The sequence below is a fragment of the Carassius auratus genome, chromosome 26, assembly GCF_003368295.1.
Source record: "Carassius auratus strain Wakin chromosome 26, ASM336829v1, whole genome shotgun sequence".
Taxonomy (NCBI): Eukaryota; Metazoa; Chordata; class Actinopteri; order Cypriniformes; family Cyprinidae; genus Carassius; species Carassius auratus.
Window position 1 is genome coordinate 16,041,611 of NC_039268.1, and position 26,583 is coordinate 16,068,193.

Sequence of the window (26,583 nt, forward strand, 5' to 3'; positions counted from 1 at the left end):
AATACTCACCCAACAAGTCAAGGGAACACAAACCCTTTAAGTCAAATGAGGGCAGGATTCTCTGTTGCCACTGTAGAGATGGGCTATAGCCCTATTCGGACGGGACTAGTTTTACAGGGGGTCGTTAGAGAAATCTGCGTTTCACATACGTACTTGGTGATTTTAATCCCGTCCGAATCTGCCACATCTGATTTTTTCTCACACAACCTCTGTGATAATTCCAGAGCAAATTACCTACTGTTTTTCAGCAAACTCAGTGATCCTCTGAGAAAACTAATCCCGTCCGAATGCGAATGTCTGTGATTGCCGGTGATATTTTATTTCACAACGCGGTTCCTTGTGTGTTTTGGCCAACGTGAATTACCGTAGATGCTCTTACAGCGCGGATGTTTGATATAACGTTATTTGCTTAGCGCCAAATAAATAATAATAACAAAATAATACAAATAATAAAATCAAGAGCAAGATCGCGTAAACTGTTAATACCGGCTATTGTAATATCAGCATCAGGTAAGATTACTCACGTTCATTTATGTACTCAGTTACATAATGTTTTAGTTACATTTAATAAAAAAAAAAAAAAAAAAAAAGGATGAAAACAAGTTAAACTGAAGGAACCACACATTAATATGGTTTTGTCATACTAGCCATTTAGTATTTATTGTGTAATAATACTAAGGCAATCATTCTGAATGAATGCAACGCACGCATACAGAGTGTGTGATCTCTGTGACGCCCAGATGCACAAATCAGACCCTCACACCTCTGTAATAAACACGGAGATGTTAGTCCCGTCCGAATTGGTACATGAAAATCACAGACGTCAGGTGGTAAGAATCGAAACTCAAATGTAGTTTAGTAAACTAGTCCCGTCCGAATAGTGCTTATGACAATATCAGAGTTTCACTGCATAATTATCATGGTTAAAAGACACTATTATTGGGATATCTATCAAATTCATCTTTTAACTTTTCACATTTTTGGCAAATTAATCGCAAACACCAGTGTAGGAAGGCAGAGCGAGCTTTGAATCGTAAATGTACAAAAAAAACTTTTTTCGAATTTTAAAAGAGAGGAAAACGTTATTTATTTCGAACATAACCGAGAACACCATTGATCTATAAAAGAGAAGGGTCTGAGCAATAAAAGTTTCTTCTGGGTCATAATTTCCCTACTTTACCCCCATTGGCGTAAAACCCAGGTAATGTGGCTCGTTTTTCTGAAGCAAGTAATACATCAGCAGTAAAATTCGAGCAGGCAAGCAAGACATCACTTATCCTTATGTCTTTTAAAATAATGATGGATTCCAGAACTTACCACAGGATAGATGGCTTACATTAGTTTTAACTGGTGCTTTAGGACCAATAAAAACCTTGGCATTGCTGTGCATGATAACAATGAAATTGACACCCTGACATTAGATTGCCCTGTAGACGTATATATTTAACTCAGAAGTGTCTTTCAGCCAAGATCATTGTGAGGAGTAAAGAAGCACTTTTAGCATCATTCCCTGTGACTTCTTGAGGGAGCGTGCCGACAAGTCAGACTACCCCTCCCGTTGGGCCACTTTGAGACACTATTCCCGTCAGGACTTTTGGGTTTGGTCTCTGGCAGAAGATATGAGCGTCCCCATGAAAATGTCCTTCAGGTCTTGCATCCAAGGCCAGTGCATCTGCTTTTTAATTGCCACCATTAAATCCTCTCTGATATGCCAAAAAAATACTGTTTCTCCCTAAGCACTTGCCCCCCTTTTCCTTGCCATGCCCCCATCAATCCTGAGGCTGCATTGCTTATGACAGCATTTGTAAAAAATGTGCCTATTTATGATCAAACCACAAGTCCAAAGGGACAGGCACACACCCGCTGCATATCCAAAATGCCCCTTGAATGTTTATTGAACGGATCAGAATCCTGCGGTACATGCATAAGAAAACAAAAAAGCTCAAGTCATTGATATGACCTACAAAACATGCATCTCTGAATGCCTTGACATGATTAAAGACCCTCTCAGTTGTAAACAGCTTGCTCTTTTTTATATATATAAATAAGTATACATATTTCTGTTCCGTTTTAGCTCATAAAGAAACCTTGCTTAACATTTGGCAACCTCTCTGCCTCTTGTTTTTTACACTATTATGGCCAGGCTTTCATATTGCACCAGACATCTATTTGAAGGGGCTGTGTTGCACGATGACGGAATTTCTCTTCGGTTTATATATTTATTTATCTATTCATTTATTTATCTCTCTCTGCCTCCTTCCGGAGAGAGAAAAGGCGTGGCGCTGCATTTTAATTTGACGCCAAGCCAACCACCTTCATCAGAAGGTTAATTTAGACGCTCTCCTCCACTTGTGTGGCATACTGTCTCTCTCTCTCTTACTCTCTTTCCCCTCCTCTCTCTCTTCTAATGAAAGGTGAAAAAGAAGCACACAGTCCAATGTCAAGATAAAAACACCTTGTTGGCTCCCTGATCTGGATGTATAGACTCCAGCGCAATGACAGAACACATTCTGACCTCTCGCAAACCTCTGTGTCTCTTGGTTTCCCGGTTGTTCCTGCAATTAGTAGTCCTCATGTCTCACAAGTGTATGATATGTCAAGAATTCAGGCAAATTCATCTAAGGAAGTAAATGTTCTTATATAACGTGTATTGTGATCTCAAGGATGTCTAGAGCAATCACAAAAATATTTTTAGCTATATATATATATATATACACAGGAATGAGACAAAATGTGAATCACTTAAGTATCACAAGAGGTCTAAAGCACTGGGAACGCAGACAAGCAGAGCGATACAAAGAATTAAACATTCCAGTGCTGTTGGACTAGTGTAGACAACCAGAACTAACTGTTGTATAATATCTGATTATTAGTATTTTTCAATGTATCCAGATCCAGAGAAGGTGAGTAGTGACCCAGGAAATGGACTCGCCCAATGGAGACTCAACGAACAGCTCTTTCCCTGCCCTGTTTGTGGCAAAGTGTTTGGTCGCCAACAGACTCTCTCCAGACATCTCTCTTTACACACAGGTGAGAATAAATAATGCTCTCAAACAACATTCAACCAGTTTGGCTCAGCCAGTTAACCAACTATACATGCTAAATGTTTATGATCTACCTTCTATGTTTCTATGTTGGTGTAAGCTGGTGTTTTCATCAAGTGACCATTGTAGTATCACATTTAAGGCTGGGACACACCAAGCCAACCTTTAAGAACTAGTGGCGACGAACGGCAACAGTGTTGTCACCTCAGATTGGTGGCATATGGCCCAAAAAGCTGTGCTTGAACATGCCACTCAGATTACAGTCGACTGTATGCCAGTTGGCCAAATATTTACTCTGCGAACATGGAAAACAGACTTAACGGCGTTTAGCTACCTGTTGTCTGCAGAATTGTGTCTTTTTCTCTTAGCCTAAATAATATGTAACACTGAAAGTTGTCATAGGAGATTTACTCAGATTGTCATGTTCTTTCAGTCACGTAAATTGAGCGTTTACATTCCATGTCCGTTATCACGAAACCCACGACACACAACAAAAACAGCTCTGATCTCAGTTGTTGATGTTTGAATATGCTGCGAATAAATATGCTTTGAACAATGCTGGCTAGTTCCTAGAACGATGTGGTGCGAAAGCCCCTTTTATCAGCAGCTATATATTACACATATTTGTCAATCAAAAGGAGAAACAAGGATATACGAGATATACTGTAAGCAGATATACAAAATTTAAATAAAGCAGCGCTTGCTTACCATCTTGGGTAAGATCGTGTAACAAAACCAGTGTTGGGTGTAATTAGTTACTAAGTAATTAGTAACTGTAATATAATTCTAATATGAAATTCCCTGGATAAAGTTAAGTAAGGGAATACTCTTATTTATTCTTTAATTACAATTACTTCTTATGTAATCAAACTTAATACTGTATATACTATAGAATATTTATATACAATACAATAGTGGATTTAACTATTTAAATCTTTAAACCTTAAAATGCCTGATTTTATGTACCCTTCTCACTTTAAATATTTTGGTGAGTTAATAAGAAAATTGGTAACACTTAAGTGTCCAATACTCACTTTTAACTAGTTGGTAATTAGCATGAATATTACTGGGATATTGGCTGTTTATTATTACTTTAAAACACACACACACACATTTTAATGTCTTATTCTGCAAAACATTATTCGTATCTTTAATCTTACCCAATATTTAAATTTAACAACTACCTTACTAAATATTAATAAGCAGTAATTGGAGTATACTGAGGCAAAAGTAATAGTTAATAGTTATTTAATAGTGAATATTGGACTCTAATCTAAAGTGTGACAGGAATAATTTATGTAGTTATCTATTATTTATTTGAAAGAAATAAAAGAACAGTTTCATGTCTATCCTTGTAACATTAACTTGAGGTTGATATAGGATTTAGAAAGTAATTAGTAATAAGTAATTAAATACTTTTTGGAGAGAGTCAGTTGTACAGTAATCTAATTACACTTTTGAAAATGTAATTAGTAATTTACCTTCCGTCTGTGCTGCCTTCCCATTTTTTTTCTCGTTTTCATCACTATCGATTTTATTTTCATGCACTTGTTCACTAAACTGAGCATCCAATCACAGTTCTCACTTGTGCTGACGGTCCTGACGCCGATTCAACATGTCAACATGACAAGAGCCGTGTAGAACAGATCCAAAAACACTAGTCAGACAGACGATCACCGACGGCTGACCATCAGCTTGGTGTATCCCGACCTTTAAACATGCATCCATAAACACATTTACAGTCTTAAATTACCTGGTTTTAGTAGTTGACCAGGTTAAGGACATCTGCTGGTTCACAACAAACAATTAGAAAAACAAGATTTGTTGCATGTTATATTTTCACATGTATACATACATGTCCAGTGACATTGTATGTTGTCATTGCGACAAGTAATTCCCTCAGTAAGTAAATAAGGTTCACTGGACTAGATTACCCTTCCTTTAAAGAGATTAGGCTACTGATTAGTCCTGGTGGGAAAAGTACCTAAGTAATTACTAAGCTGTAAAGAAGCCTCCCCAAGCACCAAGCTTCCCTGGAGCACAGCACAACCATGAGCAGCCTCGCCTGATCCTTGAACAATCGCGTCCTGCAGGTCCCTGAGGAGCATCAGTGAGCCGTCTGATCACAGTCCATTCAAACGCATCTCAGTCTGGACTAAAAAAACAAATAAATGAATAAAAATAAAGTCCTGTGGGAATGTTGAGCTTCAAAAGAAGAGACAGGACACCTTATAAAGAGTCTGTGCTGTGTGTTTGCTTTCTAAATGCTCTTTTGTTTGTCTCTGCAGAAGAAAGGAAGTATAAGTGTCATTTATGTCCATACGCGGCTAAGTGCCGAGCCAACCTCAACCAGCACCTCACCATCCACTCGGTCAAACTGGTGAACACAGACACCGAACAGATCGTTACCGCTGTTACCAACGAAGGCCCAGAGCTCAAAAACTGCCCCTACTACTACAGCTGCCACGTCTGCGGCTTTCAGACAGAGTTGAACGCTCAGTTTGTCAGTCACATGTCTCTTCATGTAGACAAAGAGCAGTGGATGTTCTCGCTCTGCTGTAGCACCTGTGAGTATGTGGGTGTGGACGAGGCCGAGATGAAAGCTCACATCAGTGCAGGGCACGCAGGTAAGACCTCACCATTCTTACATTTTACAAATTACCTGTTGAAACCTTGAGTTTTGGATGCTGGCGTGTGACTGTCTTGGTCAACCAGCTTTTCCAAAAGTTTTGCTGCTATATCAAAGTAGTGCTGGTTCTCCAGCAAGACTAGCATCTAACCAGTACAAACCAGTCTGGACTTTTTAGCATGGTGCCAAACATACCTTCTGATCTTGTTTTAAACACTTGGTCAACATTGGCACAAGTCCATCATAATATTTGCATTTTTCTTTTGAAACTCAAAGCGCTTCTGCTGAAGCTGTAATCAGGTAAGCTCAGAGTGCAGCACTCCAGACTAAAAAAATCCTAGACAGTCATGATTTCCTAAAATGAAAGATTTTGGAACTAAAATCTAAAAAGCTTTCAGACTGTTTTGTGAGCCTTAATGACTTATTAAAAACAACTGGTTTATTCATTTGTTTATTCATTGTTGTGTACAGATTTAGGTAATTAGTGTGAACCGACTGTGTTATTAGACAAAATTAGAAAGATGTAATTAAAGGGATTCTTCACCCAAAACTGAAAATTCTTTCATTAATTACTCACCATGTCCTTCCAAACCCATAAGACCTTCATTCATCTTCGTAACACAAATTAAGATATTTTTGCTGAAATCCCAGAGCTTTCTGTCCCTACATAAACAGCAATGAAACTATCGCATTTAAAACCCAGAAAGGTAGTAAGGATAATGTGGCAGTCGATGTGGCATTAGTGGTTTAACTGCAAAGAAAAAAAAAAGTTCTTCCCTTTCGTGTCAGTCTCCACCACCATTCATGTCAGTACCATGACGTATGCATGTACATTCCTCTTCTTATATTCCTCTGTGTCTGCAGCACGTTGCACTCTCGTGAACATGCATCGAAGACTGACAGAGAAGAGAAGAAATTGTTGAATATAGTCGTTATTTCTTTCTTTACGCACAAAAGTATTCTTGTAGCTTCATAACGGTTGAACCACTGATGTCACTGATGTGACATGGACTATTTTAATGAAGTCCTTACTACCCTTCTTGTCCTTGAATGTGGTAGTTGCATTGCAATCTATGTAGTGTCAGAAAGCTCTCAGATTTCATCAACATATCGTTTTAATATTTATTCTGAAGATGAATGAAAATCTTATGGGTTTAGAATGACACGAGGGTGAGTAATTAATGACACAATTTTCATTTTTGGATGAACTATCCCTTTAACTAGTGCATCCTCTAAAAATTTGCAACTGCAAACATTTTCCCAGCTTTCGCCAATGGTATTAGATTTCTTGTCAAAGATCTAGATTGTAATCTTTAGACCTGAGGTGTCAGAAGCATTTTATATTGCATCATATATTAAATTTTGATTGTAATTATATTTACTCTGTTTTACAAGATAATGCGTAAAAACTCTCAAAACCTGTGTTTTACTGCAACTACGTACATTTTGTGGAAAGCAGCTAAGCCAGCTTGCTAAATGTTCCTAAATACCACTTAGTCTCGAAAACTGGGTAAGGTTTAATTCGGGTCAGATTTAGATTCCGATTTGCTAGATTTGTCACTAGACAATTTTCAGTAGTTGAGTCTGAAAAGTCGCTTGATCTAATGACAATGTCGACTTTTTTTTAAGTTCCATTTGGTGGTGCTAGTGATGCAGAAATTACACCGCTAAGGTCTGAATCACTGGGTGGATGTTGTTGACACAGAAACTCACCAGGGTTATTATAGGCAAACACCTCAATCTTCAGGTTGTGCGTGGGGTTCATTTTAGTCGGTCATGGAACTGACTGAGGGTTAACATTTGAGTGAGTGTGTGAGTTTATATTTAACTGCGAGGCCTGATGTTATTAGACCCAAGCAGGCTGAAAAATCGATAGCCCTAGTCACTCACAACTAACCATCCAAGTAGCCCAACACCACCACAACTCCCACACTCACCCTCACGCCACAGAGCTCGAGTCCACTTTCAGCATGACAGTGAGCTCAGAGAGTGACAGCAAAAGAACAAGTTAGTTTGTCAACTGCGATTTAGCTCCCTGCCAGAGACACCCCTTGCTGCAGATTGGCTGACCTCGGGTCAACGCCTACCAGCCCGCACTTCTTTGTCTCTTGCTTAGGAAGGTGGCTGAGAGTTCTCTCTATCACACATGCTTTGCTTTACGCTGCGGGTGTTGGCTAAACCTGGATGTTAATTCACCCTGATATTTCGTCAAAAGTGCACAGTTGCCTTATAGAGACAGTCAAGTTCACGCACAGAGATGAAGTCCTGCTCTTCGTAACCATTCTATTCCCATAGCACTTCTGTATTCAAAGATGTCATTGCAGCTGACAAAAGATTAAACATGACCACCTACTCTGTATTCCGCATGCGTTCGTTGAAAGGAGCGGCGGTCTTAACATGTGAGCGAAGCATGTGTGTGAGCTGGTATCGGCCATTTCGTGAGCTCTGAGAGCCCTAGGGGAGAGCCGTGGCCTGAGATGCTCCCGCCATCTTAGCTGTGGCGGCCCTGACCTAGGCAGCCCCCCTCCCCTGCCACTCTCAGGCACAATGTACTGTAGATCAATAAGAGCGCAGGCTTGAGTGTTCTGGCTGCTTGGATACAGAAGTCAAGCTAAACCCGCAAGAGTGCCTCTTAGGAAAAAGAGCCCGCCTCCCGACTTTTAAGGCTTAATGCCGCACTGCTGTAGGCATACATATTCCAGCCCGGCTCACTGGGTGGATTTCGATCAATTGGAGGATTTTTCTGCCTTTTGCTTTACTCATTACAGAATTCATTATCAAACCTTGAGTGCTGAAAGATGCTCCCGACTAATTCTCTGATGGCTTAAGCTAAGCTGAGTCTTTGATACCATCATGTCATTCAAATACGGAGTTAGTCTTATATTCAGGATGTGGCCCTCCTTTTTTTATTTTTTTATCCCACACAGGTCTCAATTCCAGAAGCCCTCTCAGTGAGACCAAGAGCACTTCCTCCTCTCTCTCAGCCCTCAGTGACTCCCTCAACAGCTCTGAAGGTGGAGATGTTGCCCAAGGTAACGAAGAACTAAAATGCCTTTTGGCCCCACCTTCTTCTGCGGGCAGTCAATCAAGCTTAGGCGAGGAAAAAGCAGAGAAAGGTGAGGATTTATAAATAAATGCTTTTTTTTTTTTTTTTTTTAATCCTTTTTTGAGCAAGGCTGTATTAAATCAATCAAAGGTGACAATAAAAAATTACATTTCGAATAAATTCTGTTCTTTTTAACTTTCTACTTATCAAAGAAACAATACATTTGAAAGTATTACAATAAAAAGTTATTTTTGATTTTAATATTTCATCATATTACTGTATTTTTACTGTATTTATGATCAATTAAATGCAGCCTTGGTCAGCATAAGATACATATTTCAAAAACATTGAAAACTTTTTAGTGATCCCATACTTTAAAAGGTAGTCTACATACATAGATTTTTATGACTTCTTATTAACTAAATATTTACCTTCTCTCAACCATTATACAATGCAATAATGGTAGTTCAAGAACGTTAATAGAAGTTATTAAACAGTGTTACCATGAAAAAAAGATGGCGAGGGTCCCTGAGTTGGGGGTCCCTTGGTCTATAAAGATTGAAAACCAGTGGCCATAAAGAGAATCACTGAGCTATACAATTGATTAAATGTCAAATTTTTGATGATCCAGTTCCTTACAACCAATTCATGCTGAAACAACATAATATATAGAGATGATAATAAAAAAAATTCTCTCTTCCTGACATAATCCCTAGGCTTTGAATGCGTCTTCTGCAACTTTGTGTGTAAAACTCGACCTATGTACGAGCGGCACCTACAGATCCACCTGATCACGCGCATGTTCGAGTGCAACGTCTGCCATAAGTTCATGAAGACACCTGAGCAGCTCCTGGAGCACAAGAAGTGCCACACCGTCCCCGCTGGAGGGCTCAAGTAAGGAAAGCAAGTACAGCACGTGCCTCCCCACAACCTCACAAAACCCGCCCCACCCTACCTCAGCCCTGTTACCCCCTCAGACAGGACACAGGCCAGGTTTTAGGTGCGGTTTACACAACAACGTTTGCATCCAAAAACAGGGACACTTTTTATGCATTTTGAAAACGGGTTTCGAAGTGCAAGTTTTTTAAAATGCCACTGTTAACGTTTCCGTATAAACACCCAATAGGCGAATCTTTGAAAACTATGACGTCATGTGCGTGCATATTACGTGTTAGGTATGTAGACATGCGCAGTAGGCTAGGTGTCAATTTTAAAGCCAAAGTCTAACAATCTAACCCTATCGTCCATCCAGACAAAATTACTCACTGCTTACGCCATATTGCTTTTTGTTTACATCTGAGCGCAAGCTGATATCACTATGAATCATGAGAAGAGCAACAGGCAATTGATTTTAGTGATTTTAGTTACAGAATTCCTGCCCATATATATATATATATATATATATATATATATATATATATATATATATATATATATATATATATATATATATACACACACACACATATCTATGCTCCTGCCTACAAAGAGCTAATCGTCATTTCCCTACAGGAACTGTTTACTAACAAGGTGGCCTGGCATATGTTATACAACATTTTTGGCAGTTTTCGCGGATATATGTAAACACGAGAAGTGAAACTTTTTAAAAACACAAGGGAAAAATATTTCCGTTTTTGACTACATCGTTGTCGTGTAAACGTAGCCTTAGAGTCTATCCAGGAGCACTGGTCAATGTTTCAGAAATGAGCTAAGTTCAGCAGTGCTTCAGGGTAACGTCTCTGTGGAGCGGCATACAGTAGAAGCATGTTATAGACAGAGTTCCTGAATGTGCCTGAAACACATATAAACACACAACTCTACTGAGACAGAGATTTACTACTGATAACCTCACTTTACAGCTAATACGTTTTTTTAAGAACAAGTTCACAAATTAAAGAGATAGTTCACCCGAAAATGAAAATTATGCCATCATTCACTCACACTGAAGTTGTTCTAAACCTGTATGACTGTTGAATTTTTCCATATTATGGACACTTTCAAGCTTAAAACAGAATGCAAAAACTGCATTGAAAGTAGTCCATACAACAATGTATATTCCTAGTTTTTTGAAGACATGTTACTTTTGTGAGGAACAGATTATAATGCTAGTGATTTTTGAAAGTTTAAATCTTGTCAAGGAATCGGTTCATCTGCTTCACAAAACTGATCAGAATGATTCATGATTTGGTTGAAGCAGTTCTCAAGTTAACAGCTTTTTGAAGGGAAAGATTTTCTGTAAATAAGACATTTTGTCTGTTCTTTACTTAGCTATAGAAGAATATAGCACAAGTCATAAGGACCATTTACTGTTATTTTCATACTTTTTGAAGCTTTTTAAGAATTTTGAGTTCTATTCATTGTAATAGCAAAGATAAGAATTTCAAATATATTTTTACGGTCCATGGAAAGTAATGTTATTCAAGTTTAGAACAACTTGGTAAGTACATTGCTAAAAACTTCTTCAAAGCTTCAATTTATTGAACCACATTTGGATTTACAAAATAAATAATAAACACCTTTTCCTTCTTTCCTCATTAGTGTTTAGGGAAGTAGGTCTCCCCAAAAGTCAATTTTAGCAAGTATTATTGACAGTCAGAGACATTAATTGTGCAGGTGAACACAAATCGCAGGCACTTTCAGGAACGAAAACCTTCCTTTGGAAAGCCTGTGGTAGACATTACTGCGAAAGGTCTGGGCCCGCATGTGAAAATATATCTGAAGAAATCACAACAAGCCAGTCAGCACTTGTCCATCTGTTGAGCAGCTCCACTGCCAAGACCATTAGGCTACAGTTCACACTGTTCTTTCTCAGCCTGTCATAACCGCCACCACAGTTACAACAACACATTAAAACACAATGTATACTCAGCTGAAGCTAATACACACTTGTTTTCCAAACACTTACAAGACATACTGACCCCCAGGTTGAGATCTTGTTTTGGGGCTTATTTTAATATATATATATACAGTATATACTTAACACAAAGTCCAGTCTTTGATATTTTCTGTTGTATTTGTCTAGTTGTTTGACATACATAATTCATGTCTTAAGGTCATGTATTTCAGATTTCATTGCCTCATCTTGTCATTTATGGCTATGCTTTCCCATGCTAGACACATTTGATAGTTTGTAGTTATCACTCATTAGAGCGCTTAGCCATTACCACAGGTAAAGGAGGAGAACAAACTTAGATCAGCAGCAATATTAAATAACTTGGAGGGACAGATAGTTATTTACTTGGGTTCTTATTTAGCATTTATGCTAAAAAGCAGAGCAACAAGTGTAATTTGAGAATTTTTAATTCCATATTTTCCATTACAATTTTAAAAGATGATACGCCTTTAAATATTATGATTTTAAGATAACTGTGAATAAAGCCAGGCCTTCTATTTTCTGCCTTTTATTTTAAAATGTATCAGATGGGGACTTATTTGAAAAGGACTCAGCATGTAATCTATGGTTTATTATTCTCTTTATTTGTTAGCTGTTATATAAAAGACACTGGAAAGACAATCAAATAAAAAATCCTCCGTAGATTATTTTGTATTCATAGTATTTGAGCAAATAGAGTGTTTGTCGGCCAGTATCTTAAACAACTGCTGTTTTGCCTGTGTGTTCTTACATTTTGAATCTGTAATGGTTCAGTGACTCTGAGGTGCAAGTGTGTGTGGTCGGCATTAATGTTACAGTATATGTATAGCAGCTGACTGCTTACAAATCACTGCATGTTTTTTTTTTTCACGGGATCTTTCTCCCACAGCAGGGTTCCAGTTGGCTGGATTAATGTCTGCTTATGAATATTCCATACAAGGTGTCATAGTTTAGAACTGGACTGTATATTTTGATGTATAAATACCTGTACTTAAGTGTCCTTATCTTAGACATATAGTCTCTAGGGATTCTCTGCTAATTCTAGACTATTTACATAATCCCATATAAAATGGAACCAAGAAAAGCAGCAGTAAATATACCCCATAGGAAAATGTTACTCCTCCAAGGTTACTTTTTCTTAACTCTATGGAATATTCATTTGCGGGGTTTGTTGAAGCAACTGTAGCAACCTTGCATCAACCTTGTCTCAAACAGTTTTGAGACAAACCTAAAGATTACAGAGCTATGATATCAAAGATATTTTTTTGTATAAGACAGTGTTCAGCATAACTTTCATGTTTCTCCGATGAAATGGTTTGCTTTTGATCGCAAGCAACAAACAATTATGCTTTAACTTACATTTAAACTTTCTCATCTCATGGTAAAGCATAATGTTTTAAGCCAGCTATTACCAGGCTGGTCTGTAATTGAGGTGTACCGGTGGAATATGATGTCATACTTTCTTCTGGCGCACATTTCGGTCAGTGTTAACAAAAAAAAATAAATAAAAAAAAAAAAAAAATATATATATATATATATATATATATATATATATATATATATATATATATATATATATATATATATATATATATATATATATATATATATATATATATATTATAAGTTGTTAATGGCTAATTAATTACTATTCTTTTTTTTCTTAACCTGGTGCCTACTAGTTAAATTCAGAAACTTTCTAGTTTTCGATTTATGCTTAAATCAAGAAAGAAAAAACAATGCCAGTGGAATTCCAAAAATAAACTTTTAAAATTAAATTAAAAACATTTTCTTAGAATTTAGTGCTATAGTGCTTCTCAAGCAAAAATATTTTTCTTAAGGTATGTTTAGATATTTTTACTGAAAAACAAGACTGGGTACACTGCCTGCTATGGGTTTTTACTTAATGTTTCCAAATTACGAACAGATTTTTGGTCATATTAGACAAACTTCAGAGTCTTTGCACAATACAGATTCAGAACACAAGAGCACAAAACCCAAAAATGACCCAATACATTTCGAGCTTACTATCAGCTGATGGGACTCTTGTTGTATTATAGCTGGCCAGCTGTTTTTTTTTTTTTTAGTCAGGGCAAGAGAGAGAGAGAGTTTCACAGCGCTCTAGTTCAGTGTTGAGGTAGAGAGGCGCCCTTCACAGTGTGCTTTCTGAGGTCATTCTGTTCTGCAGGGTTTGTGAAGCGCTTTGGGGCCCTGAGCAGATGAAAGGTGCTATTTAAATGTAAGTGCCACTCATTTATTCATTTACCTTCATCTGATTCCCGTTCCAACCTGTCCGCAACCACACAGCCATACGCACACACACCCTCTCTCACATGTAGCAGTGTATACGTACACACAGACTGTAGCTTATAAACACGACAGAGGGTAAGACACACTATACGCCTCCTTCATCCCTTCCCTTTGTCCATTCTTTGTGTGTTCTTCATTCCATTTAAGAGAACAGAGTGTGTTTTCTCATTGGCGAGGTGCATTATTAAATGTCTTCCACCTCTGTGTCCTACACCCTACTCCTCCTGTCTCTCTGACCAGGTGCCCTCTCTGCATCTACTCCACCAACAGGCCAGCCGCCATGGAAGGCCACCTGAAGACGCACTACAAGATGGAGTATCGCTGCCGTATCTGCCAAGCCGTGTGGGCCAATCAGGCAGAGCTGGAAAGGCACACACGTGCTCACCGCCTGGGCAACCACTACAAGTGCGAGCAATGCGGCTACCTCTCCAAAACAGCCAACAAGCTCATCGAGCATGTGCGTGTGCACACTGGTGAGCGGCCTTTCCACTGCGACCGCTGCAGCTACAGCTGCAAACGCAAGGACAATCTCAACCTCCACAAGCGGCTCAAGCACGCTCCGAGACAGACCTTCGGTTGTGCCCAGTGCCCGTTCACCACCACTCACCCGTTCGTCTACAGCCGCCATGTTAAAAAGCACCAAGGCGGGGAGGGGAGCGCCGAGGAAGGTGAGGCTCGGCCAGGTACGCCACACCCGGGCCTTTTGGAGCGAGGAGGGAGGAGCAGCAGTGGGAGCGGGGACAGTGGGACCACCAGTCCGCTCATGAACCTGTCCGCCTCTCAAGCCTTGCAGTCCGTCGCCCTGTCGATCACCAGCAAGTGGCAAGACGGCACCCCAAACACACGCTACCTCTCGGCCAATGGCACGTTCTCCACACTGGCGGCTCGCTACTTGGAACAGTACAGGAACTGTGACCTGGCTCACCTCATCCCCCTCACCACGCTCTTTACGGCCCGCCGCTTCACATTCCACAGCCCCTCGCCCTCAAACTCCTCGCCGCCCTGCTCGGCATTTTGGTTCAACTCGTCCTCTCAGTCGCCGCCCTCTCCCACGTCACTTAAACACTCCTTCCTAGCATACCTGGGATTGACAGAGAGAGCTAAGACCATTTGACCATCCTCGACCATCTTCTTCTCCTTCCTGTATCATCATAGCCACTAACTGTTCCACAGGCAGGCTAAACCGCTGCCCTAAATAGTAGTACTGATAGTAATACTTCCATTTATCAGAGGAAAAGCTATTCACGCTCAAGGCATTTCGATTTTTTTGTTCTATCGCAATCCAATAGTTGCTCTTTTTTGAGAGGTCTTACAACAGTTGTTTTCCTCTACACATTGTGAATGACCTGGAATCCAATAACAGTTCTTTCTCTATTACGAGTTTTGTATACGTTTTGATGGGCGAAAGGAAACAGAGAACATAGCTCGCAAGCGCTAAGCTTTTTTTGTACATTTTGTCAGGAATCCGAAAGCATGTTCGCTATGTGTTGCAATTGTTTTTTGAAGTCATTTAGGGGCTCAGTATCTACTGTGTATGGCACGACAAAAACCAATGAAACGGATTGCTATCTTTCGAGTCTTGTTTCCAAAGCAAAGCCTCAGACCACGCACTTGTTAATTTATCAAGCTGTACATAGTTTTGTAGTCTTTCTTTTCTCTTCTCTCCCCCCCCCCCCCACGCCTGTTGGCGGTAACTGGTTTTGCTGATCTGCAAATTTTGATCTTGCCTCGGCAACAAGCATAAGGCCCTTTACGACACCTGCAAGGCACAGCTGATGGCATTACTTAATTCAAGCCATTTAGAGCACGCTAATGGCAAAAGCAGTCACCCATGATGCAGCCCTTCGATATCTTCACCATACTTTTAGTCACTACATATAGTGCCATAGCTGACCGAGGTGGGCTGGTTGTATCCGGTAGGCATGAGATATAAGTGACCAGTCAAGCGCCCTGTGCATAGCTAACGTATATCATGCTCACCTGTACGTTTAACAAGATGTATGAGCTGACAGGTTTTTGGGAAAGACCCAATTATTCTGTCACAAAGGCCGATTCAATGGTGCTTTTTGGAGCTTTTTTGTAATTGTGTGTGTTAAAAAAAAACTGTTCCAAAATGACTTGAATGAATGTACTTTCCGTTGGTTAATGTTAGAGTGATACAGAGGTAGCTGGACTGTGGTAAGTGAGATCATGGGAAAACAATGGTATCTCGGTGGCCTTCTGTGTCTTAAAAGTTTTGTTCTTCTAGTTGTTTTAGTATTATTATAATTATTATTACTTTTAATTTGAAAGAGCCTTTGAAATGTAAAATACAAATATATATATATATAAATATATATCCTGTACTAACAAGCTATTATGAGAACCCCATTGGAAAATGGCTCTCAAGTGCAATGTGGAGGCAGCCATTAATTTGAGATGCTTTGGAAGCATGGCTTTCCATTTGTGGGCAAACATGGTACCATGATTCTATGTTCCCCTTTTGAATCTTTTTTTTTTTTTTTTTTGCACTTAAAATTTTGAAATGTTTCAAACAAAAGCACTTACACCCAATAGAAAACTTCCTTGATGCCAATTATTTGACTGCCTCGTAAAACAGCCTCAATGCTACTTCTAAGTATTTTTTTTTTCTTTATCGTTGTTTTGTTTTTTGTCTGCTACATTGGTTGAAAACACAAATTCTAAGTCTTTTTCCTGTAGGTATTTGCCAAACAGCAGACTGCTCTGTTTTGATCATATGGCATGTGTAATGCGGAGAGTCGAGTTCAAAGTCCACCCTGGACACCGAAGCGCCAGGCTAAATTTTTAACAGCAGTTTTGCACAGTGCTGTAAAAATTGCACTTTTCTGAACAAGAATGCAATTCTATCCAGTGCTCTAAAATGGAAAACATAATGTTGCCGAGCTCAAACTAAATAATTTTTGATCCAAATACAGTTTAATTCATGTTCAAAACAGATAAACTGTAACATCGGCGGTAACGGATTGATCTTTTGATGAGCACTTTGCTTAGTTACTGGATAGATGGATTTATTTTAAGAATTTAGAATATAGGAAAATGTAATTGGTGCTAAAAGAGTAACTTACAGTAGCATGTATTTGGTTTAGTAACCAAACACCAATCAGCTGATGCCCACAAGCTCAACATGGCCAAATATTGGCTTATTAGTAAGCCTAGTCAATACATTGGTCTAAATAAACCAATTCTGCTTAGCATATCATGTGCAAAACACGTGCAAAGCTTGAACTTGAGGTCCTAAAATATTTTATCCTTTAACGGTAGATGCATTAAGCGAAACTGCACTCCTCTTTTTGTCCAGCCAGCAGAATCTGATCAATAATTTGAATGCTGTCCATCATAGACGTACAATGCACTCCCTCCTTCATTCATGCAAGAATAGCAGATAAGGGACAAGGATAAAAGCGTGGCCTGTTAAGATCAATCGTGTCAGGTACACAAAAGTTTTCGAATGCGGCTGACCTTAGACATTTTAAAAGGAAAAAAAAAGTAGCAGCGTTACTTTCATATGTCAACCTTGAACTGCAAAGAGATCATTCTTCTTAAGTCTGTTCTCCTCCAACTTGCCTATTGAGAGGATTTGGATGGAACATTCTGTATTTAAGGCCAGTTTATAAATGAAATGCAGGCTAGAAATAGAGCCATTAAAAATGTTAGGCAGTTTCTTGGCCCCGCACAGTATCCTTTTTTTCTATACTTGTATTTTTTGCTGTCATAGTATCATCGTTTATTTTGCTTCATGTAGATGCCCAGCATGCAGTCTTGTGGTATTTTGTATTTTAAGTGGAGCTTATTTGCTTGTTAATAAAGCTCCTGCTCAGCCCATTATCTTTTATGCTCTAGTGCCACTTGGTGGCTAGGAGTGGCCCGAGAGCCTGAGATGAAGTGAAACTGATCCTCAGGACCCATTTTGACTGAATGAATTCAAACGGAATGTCCATTGGGCAACATCCTTGTGTCCGTCTGCCTTGGAACACCATGTATTCATCATGTAGAAGAACATGGCCGCTGCTCTTTCATGCTCAGTTGTGTGGGCAAGAGGAGCACAACAGGGATTCCTCTCTGTTCCAATACCAGTATTTATAAATACTTACTACATGGAGTTCTGTTTGCCTAATCGCAAGGAGCAGCATCAAAACTGACTACCTTTTTAGCACTTCAAAAGATGCATGGAATTGCTCTTGATCTCTAGTTTGTAGCATTTTTTTTTTTTTTTGGGGGGGTCCGAAAAAAAAAGACCAACTCGTTTTGAATTTAGCTTTGCGGGTTACTCTGCACAATCTGTTTGCTTTATCTCTTGCTGTACTCTCCAACTCAATAAGGCTCAAGTATCATTTTGTTTTCTTACTTATCTGGCACCCAGTAAACTTATGTGCTGTATAAAGCTTTTTTATTACTTCATTCTTAAGGCTGTACAGGGTTGTTTGTGACAATAACTGGTAATTAGACCATTTGTACTTTTTATTTTGTTTTGTATTTTGGTTTTATTGGTTATGCTTTCTTTGTTTAAATTGCCAGTTGTAAATGTAACAGGATTTGAAAGTAAAGCTTACATCACATATTACCTTAAATGACTTGCTGTCTGTTTTATCAGTGCATGCTTTACTTTGATGTCCCCAACTTAGATAACCTGCATTTGTTTTATCCAGGTACGAAATAAAATTTGTTGAAGCGGCACAACATATCTGACAACACAGTGACATCAGTCCATGTTGTCTCTACCTGCTGAGGTGAGATTTATTTGGAAGCCCATTTATCACGTAATAATTTTTTTTTTAGGTCAATTACAATTGTGATAGATCATTTTATCTCAGTATTTCAACTTTTTACCAATTATCTCAAATTTTGACATTTTATCCCAATTAACAACAAACTTGTTTTTCTTATGTGGTGGAGATGAATGTTGCTTTAAAAATACACAAATACTTGGTCGACCACACTACATCGTCCTTTCTGGCTGTGTTAAATTGGTTAAAATAAAATAAAAATAAATCTCTGTACAGTATCATGTACATTTTCCCCCCTTTGTACTCCCAAAACAGCGCTGATACATCTAATATGTTCAGTGATATCTGGATTTTATCTGTTGGTCCAGTACATCCCATAGATGCTCAATCAGACAATGTTTGCAGTGTGGCGAGGTGCATTATCCTGCTGAAATCTTTGGGATTCCAGGACCCAAGGTTCCCCAACAGAACATAACACTGCCTCCACTAGCCTTCCCAGGTTTTCTGTGGGTAATAATAAGATCTTCATAAGGTCTTTAGTGTCTTAATTCAAATTAAGGTCTTAAAAAAGCTCTTTAATCATAGCAAAAAGACTTAAATGTTGAATGAACTGCCAAAAATTATCTTCCTCTCTTGTATTCCAATACAAATATTAAAACATCCTTAAATCAAGATACATTTACTAGATATGCAAAATGAAGATATATGCAGCCTCATGAAACTGAACAAAATGAGTTTATGATTAACCAGAAGAAATGTCTTCCAGTGGAATCTTAAATAAGCTTAATTCAAAAGGAAAACAAGATTATTTTTCTAACCTCACTGGCACTCATTCTTGTTTTAAGCATGTTATATCTTGATTTATTCACGATGATGCTTTCTTAATGAGTTCATGCAGGAGCATGACTCCACAACCCGTGGCATCCAAAAGAGAGGTTGTCTGTGCCTAAAAAAGCGAAGCTCTCTCCACCTAGTTTTGCCTTCAGCAGTCCTGGGAGCGCTAGAGCGCTCCGTCCAAGCCAAAGGTTGGTCCTGCCTAATGAAAACAGATGAAGCAGAGATAAAGTGTTTGCCGACATTAAGAGCTCCATTCATCACTGTTAGCCCTAGAGCTATGGAGCACCTTGGACGGCATCTCTCCCTCTCAGACTTGCTCCATAATGCTGGTGGAGGCAGGCAATCTGTATGGATTTCCTCCCCTACATCCATATATACAGCCAGAGGTTTGATTGATTTATTACAAGTCATTCTGTCACGAGGTTTAGTCAGGGTCTAAATTCCATTTGAAAAATGAATATCACAAATGCAAAGAGAAAAAGTCTGCATAATGAACTGTAAAGGGTTGATATACTGTAAAGTCTTATAGAGTGCACCAGTGCTGCCCACTTTTTCAGCGGCCTTGGCTCTTTAAGTATTTTTCCCGAAGGGAGTTATACGCCATCAACTAAACCAACCAGCTATTAAGTTAGTTACAAACATTTGAGGCAGAAACTAAAAATATTTATTTTACAAAAACACAAATGTACAATGAGAATAAAAAATAACTACAAGCTTATACTTCTGGGGTGATTTGCTTGTTTCAGATACACTGATAGGAATTTTTCAGAATGTTAAATGCAAATGAAATAATGCAGACAGGTGGCTTTACCAAAATCTTATACCACTGATTAACAACCTTGGAGCTCACAGTAGATCGGTCTACAAAGGTTTATAAATATTTGCTTATGGAGAACATGAATGGGATTTTTACTTCCAGAACCCAAATGATGCGCTCAATAAATATATACGGTTTCTATATTTATTTATTTTACTATAATGACCAGCTGACAGTACATTATTGCTTTCTAAGTAGCTAGGTGAGGCATGTCTTGCTACGCTTTCAACACCCGTGCGGGTAATGGCAAATGTCAAATCCCGTGTTCAGATACCAATGAACTCTGGGTCACTCAACCGAGAGGAACAAGAAGTTGGGGTTTGATGTACGTCCGAGTCTGGAGGATGTCTCCTTGGAGGTGGTTTAAGTCCACCATGTTGGAGCTTTGTGCCACTAGATTGACTCTGGCTTTAATGAATCCTCTCCATGTTCTATCGCATCTTAATTAACATCAAAGCAGGGCTGGAGGCCAGTAAGAGCCTCTGCTTAGCTTGACCTCTGCTGGAAAGGGAAAGTTGATTAAGTGGGTCTCCAGGGTGATGAGGTCACACTGTATCTCCCTGCCAGATACTGGCTAATTTAGTCATACAGACACTTGAATACACCAATCATATTTTATATTGAGGCTGTATCTATTTCTGCTGAGAGTGAGCTGAGAGAGTGAAAACAGAATAGCATCTGATCCATTTTTTAAGAAGTGAGTAACCGTAATCCTCTTGAATAATTGTATAATAGGGTCAGGGATTAGAATTTTAAAAATGTAGCGTTCGAACCCAAGATGCATCTAGTTTGAAACAGTAAAGGGATTTTTTACTCAGCCTTGCTTGGAGCTTGTCTATGCCGAGGCGACCTTTCGACACAGGCGTGTGAAAGTTGGCGTCAGGCAATCGATAGGCTGTTGGCTTTTTTGTTTGTAGGTTCAAGCCAGCCTCGGCTTTATTACAGCCGAGTTCGAGTCATGGGGGAGTTGCAGTCTTTGGCTGCTGCAAAAGCCTGAGTGAGAGGAGCTCCCTCCTGTTTGCCAAAAGTGTAATCCCTCTGTGACCTCATGCAACCCTTCCTCCAGAGGAAAAGCTGCTTAGAGGAGTGTCTGTCTACAGGAAGACCCCCGCTTCCACCTCCCTTTTTCCTTCATTCCGTTGACTCGCTCTCTTCTACCTTCACGTCCTCCACCCAAGTTGTCTCAACATCAATATTTCCCAGGCTCCCTCACTTCACCCCTGTCAGATGGCTGGATCTGAGGGCGTTAGGGAGCCGCAGCAAGCCAAGTGAAGAGAGATCCCTGTTGACGCCGGGGATGAGAAAACAAACAGAGCAGGGGCATGAAAAGACACGGAATCATCCCAGGTTAAAAAAAGTACACTTCCATAATGTACTTAAAGTGCTAATTTTGTATTTAATAAGTGCATTATGGAATAGTACTTTTTTAAATCTGAGATTGCAAGGAGATGGGACTGCTGAACAGGTTGATTAACTTACTAGTGGACTTTAATTTTGCTCATCTTTATTAGATACATAAAATTATCCTCAAATTGGCATTGGCTGTTTTTTTTTTTTTTTCAATACTCCAAACATATTTTTATAACTACAATTGATTGAGGTTCCAGTTAAAATGAACACTAAACAGCAAAACATCAATTTCTTTTTGTTCCTTTTCACATAAATTATGATTACAGATTATGGATTAGTAAAGATTACTTTAGCACAATTCCTTTTACAATGTTGTTATGACCTCAAAAAGCTTTTACCATTGTGCATGATTTGTAGACGAATACATTTTGACATCTGCATCACATAGCTAGCTTTTCTAGTACAACCCCAAATCAGAAAAAGTTGGGACAGTATGGAAAATGCAAAAAAAAAAAAAAAAAAAAAGAAGTGATTTCTAAATTTACTTTGACTTGTATTTCATTTGCAGACAATATGAACACAAAATATTTCATGTTTTGTCTGGTCAACTTCATGTCATTTGTAAGTATGCATCCTTTCCTGTCATTCAGACCTGCATCCTTTCCTGTCATTGCAGGTCTGAATGACAGGAAAGGATGCATATTTACAAATGACATGAAGTTGACCAGACAAAACATGAAATATTTTGTGTTCATATTGTCTACAATGAAATACAAGTCAAAGCAAATTTAGAAATCACTACTTTCTTTTTTTATTTGTGTTTTCCATACTGTCCCAACATTTTCTGATTTGGGGTTGTAAACTTGCTCATTATTTCACCCGGTAAAGCATTGCACACAGTCCCATCATTATAAAACAGCACAAAGACGTCTAGAAGCAAACTTAAATGGCATGGTTTGTATATTTATCTCACATTTGCTTATGTTAACATTATCGGTTAGGTTTAGGGAAGTTAATACATGTTTTCATAAGTGTCATAAAACATGCAAGAGCAACAAAATATTTTTCGAACACGTTTGGGTTCCAAAAAAGCTGTCAGTTCCATAGGTTGGATACATTTGTAGGATTTAGAAATGTTCCATCTATTGATGACAGCACAGGTCACACCCAATCATAGCGTGATCCCATGTGTCACATAAGACCAGGAGTGTAGCTCAGTGGGAATCCTGACAATCTGGAGACACGACAGGGAACACTCACTCGAAAGAGGGATTATACACAAGTCCTTGGCAAGCTGGCCTTCTATAAGGAGGGGATTGTTTGTGTAGTCACGATACTTGAACTAAGTGACTTTACAGAGTGTGTTGATTGACATTTTTTGAATGATGCTATAATTTAGGGTGTCAGGTTGTCATGGCAACAAATTAGAGTATAAACAGAGCTCTTCTGCTTAGGAGAGCCTCCAAGGTTAGCTCAAAAAACAACAACACAGCAGTACAGTACACTGGGAAGGAGACTAGATTGATGTTAAACTTAAGCTTAATGTACTCTCTAATGTATAATTTTCAAGGTGTTTTCCATTAAATATTAATTTCAGAGTTTATGATGAAAAAAAAGTTTTATTAGAGAGGTCACAGCCAATTTTGCATTAAAGTATTCTGTTTATGCTACTGCTATGATAACTGCACACACAACTCATAGGACTCCGAATGTGTTTTACTTAATGCTTATAATTAACAAAAACAAAGTGATACTGACATTAAATAGATAAGTTCGGATTCCCCCACAATACATCCCCAAATATAGACCTTAAATTTGCTTTGGGTGAATGTTATATTGTAATGGATTTTTTTTTTTTTGTCTATTATCAACAGTCTGTTTCAACTGGATGTCACATAATTGATTTCAAAATAAATAATAATAAATACAATAAAAAAGAAGTCAGGTTCTAAGCAGCACAATCTCATATACAGTACATAGAGGTGCACCTCAAATTAGAATGTCATAGAAAAGTTCATTTATTTCAGTAATTCAACTTAAATTGTGAAACTCTTGTATTAAATAAATTCAATACACAGACTGAAGTAGTCTCTGGTTCTTTTAATTGGGATGGTTTTGGCTCACATTTAACAAAAATCCACCATTTCAATCTCAACAAATTGGAATATGGTGACATGTCATTCAGCTAAATCAACTCAAAACACCTGCAAAGGTTTCCTGAGCCTTGAAAATGGTCTCTCAGTTTCGTACACTAGGCTACACAATCATGGGGAAGACCTGATCTGACAGTTGTCCAGAAGACAATCATTGACACCCTTCACGAGCAGGGTAAGCCACAAACATTCATTGCCAAAGAAGCTGGCTGTTCGACCAAAAGAACCACAGCCTTATTCGGATTGTCAAGCAAACTGGAATCAAGAACTTTAGAAAACTTCACAAGGAATGTACTGAGGTTAGGGTTAAGGCATCAAGAGCCACCACGGGAAAAGACGTGTCAAGGAATTTGCTGAACCACAAATAACGTCAGAGGACGTCTTACCTTGGCTAAGGAGAAGAAGAACTGGGCTGTTGCCCAGTGGTCCAAAGTCCTCTTTTCAGATGAGAACAAGTTTTGTATTTCATTTGGAAACCAAAGTCCTAGAGTCTGGAGGAAGGGTGGAGAAGCTTGTAGCCCAAGTTGCAAACCAAAGTCACTGAACCTGTTTACCAAGAAACTTTAGAGCACTTCATGCTTCCTTCTGCTGACCAGCTTCTTGAAGATGCTGATTTTATTTTCCAGCAGGATTTGGCACCTGCCAAAAGCACCAAGATTTGCTTAAATGACCATGGTGTTGGTGTGGTTGACTGGCCAGCAAACTCACCAGACCTGAACCCCATTGAGAATCTATGGGCTATTGTCAAGAGGAAGATGAGAAACAAGAGACCAAACAATGCAGAAGAGCTGAAGGTCACTGTCAAAGAAACCTGGGCTTCCATACCACTTCAGCAAGTTCCACAAACTGATCACGTCCATGCCACGCTGAATTGAGGCAGTAATTAAAGCAAAAGTAGCCCCTACCAAGCATTGAGTACTTGTACAGTAAATTAATATACTTTCCAGAAGGCCAACAGTTCACTAAAAGTGTTTTTTAATCGGTCTCATGAACTTTTCTGATTTGTTGAGATTGTGAATTGGTGGGTTTATATTTATATGTGAGCCAAATTCAAATGAACCAAATACTTAAACTACTTCAGTTTGTCTTCACTGAATTTATTTAATACACAAGTTTCACAATTTGAGTTGAATCACTTTAATAATTATATGTATATATATATATATATATATATATATATATATATATATATATATATATATATATATATATATAAAGATAGCAAAACGGCATGTCTTTATTTTAATATGGAGGAAATCTGCATATTTACACTAGTGAAAATCAAAGAAAGATTATTATATTACTGTCACAATAACCATTTTGGAATTATGTCCAAAGACAACATCCATCATAAATGTGCTCATCCAGCTGATAACGCCAGGCCAACAGTTTGAAGTAATGCAATTAACTTTGTGACACTGGTTTATCTCCCATGCACTCAGCAGGCTCCATGCAAGCAGTTGGGTTCAGAGCGAGTAAGGAATGTTTGAAATTGCTACCAATTTTGTGTTTCAGTGTCTGGTTTGGGGGCCAATGGCCTGTAAATTGGAAGGAAATCATTTTGGCTTAATTTTGTTGCTTTGTGCTGAAAGTTAACAGTCAAGGATTCTGCACACATTCCGTTTGAAATGTTCTCTCATACAGAACACTGGATCACATCCTAATTAACCTTGGGTGAGTTTTCAAGGAACACAACACACTTCAGTTTGAATGATTTTTTCCTACGCCATTCAATTAGCCCAACTGCATTCCTGTCTTCAGTCAATTAGCATAGTACCACATGGTCATTTGTCTTACAATTAAGACACTGGGTAACAAGTCATTAATTCTGTTTTGAGGGAAGACCTGGGGCAAGTTCTAGCTCAAACCGGTGTGTACCGTTTGGTTTCCGGTTTGAACATCATGTTTCCTGGAAACGGTGTGCAACGGGGTTTAAGATATGTTTTCTCCTGTTTGGTGGGAGCGGTCAAACATGTCAGCCAAATCAGCAGTAACATGTATATAAACCATGGGGTGTTAAAGAGACAGCTCGCACAGTGTAATTAACATCAAAATAAATTCATAGTATATGAGTGTGTGTGTATATATATATATATATATATATTTTTTTTTTTATTTTTATTTTTTTGACCAGGGCTGCATTCAGCCTACAAAAACATTGAACACTCTGTTCTGATGATGCAAGAGTTGCAACTATGGCAGGTGAGAAGGCCATTCTGTGTATTCTTTTAATAGGCATGATGTTACAGTCACTGCCCTTGCCATGCAGAATAAAGAGAACATCCAAATCAAGTAAAGGCATTTGTGTAAACTGTGGTTCCTAATTATTGTGATCCAACATTTGCCTCGCAAACATTTCAGGTGAAGAATAATCCACTTCTTTCCTCTGAGACGGTGTTATGATCTATATGACCTTATTGTTTTTATTGTGAGTATTAAGCTTATCCTAATTGTGCTGTGTTATTGTAATATTTACAATTATATAATCAGAGGAGTATAGAAAGGTTTATGAAAGTGTCTCTCCACAATACAAATAGCAAAATATGTAAATATGGATAGTATTTTTATGTTACATTAATCAGTGTCTAGGACACCTTCCTAAGGAAAGGATATGTACCAGAAGACATTGCAGTTACTAAATGATATTTAGACAGACTTAAAGAAGTTCCAGATCTACAATTGTGCTCTTATTATTTTAGTTATTTTGCCTTTAATGTAAATAAATGTGCAAACAATATACTAGACTATATACATATACATATACACACACACACACACAC

At 38.5% G+C, this 26,583-nt stretch overlaps 1 protein-coding gene across 1 annotated transcript in view; it reads left to right on the forward strand.

The window, feature by feature from the left end:
* Positions 1-18,490, forward strand: part of LOC113044717 (zinc finger protein 827-like) — a 43,434-nt gene extending 24,944 nt beyond the window's left edge. Inside the window, exons 6-10 of the mRNA XM_026204900.1 lie at positions 2,893-3,030; positions 5,333-5,671; positions 8,601-8,789; positions 9,436-9,613; positions 14,142-18,490. Coding sequence (XP_026060685.1) covers positions 2,893-3,030; positions 5,333-5,671; positions 8,601-8,789; positions 9,436-9,613; positions 14,142-15,015 — 1,718 coding nt within the window. The 3' untranslated portion in view covers positions 15,016-18,490. The remainder of the gene's footprint in view (positions 1-2,892; positions 3,031-5,332; positions 5,672-8,600; positions 8,790-9,435; positions 9,614-14,141) is intronic.
* The last annotated feature ends 8,093 nt before the right edge of the window (positions 18,491-26,583 follow it).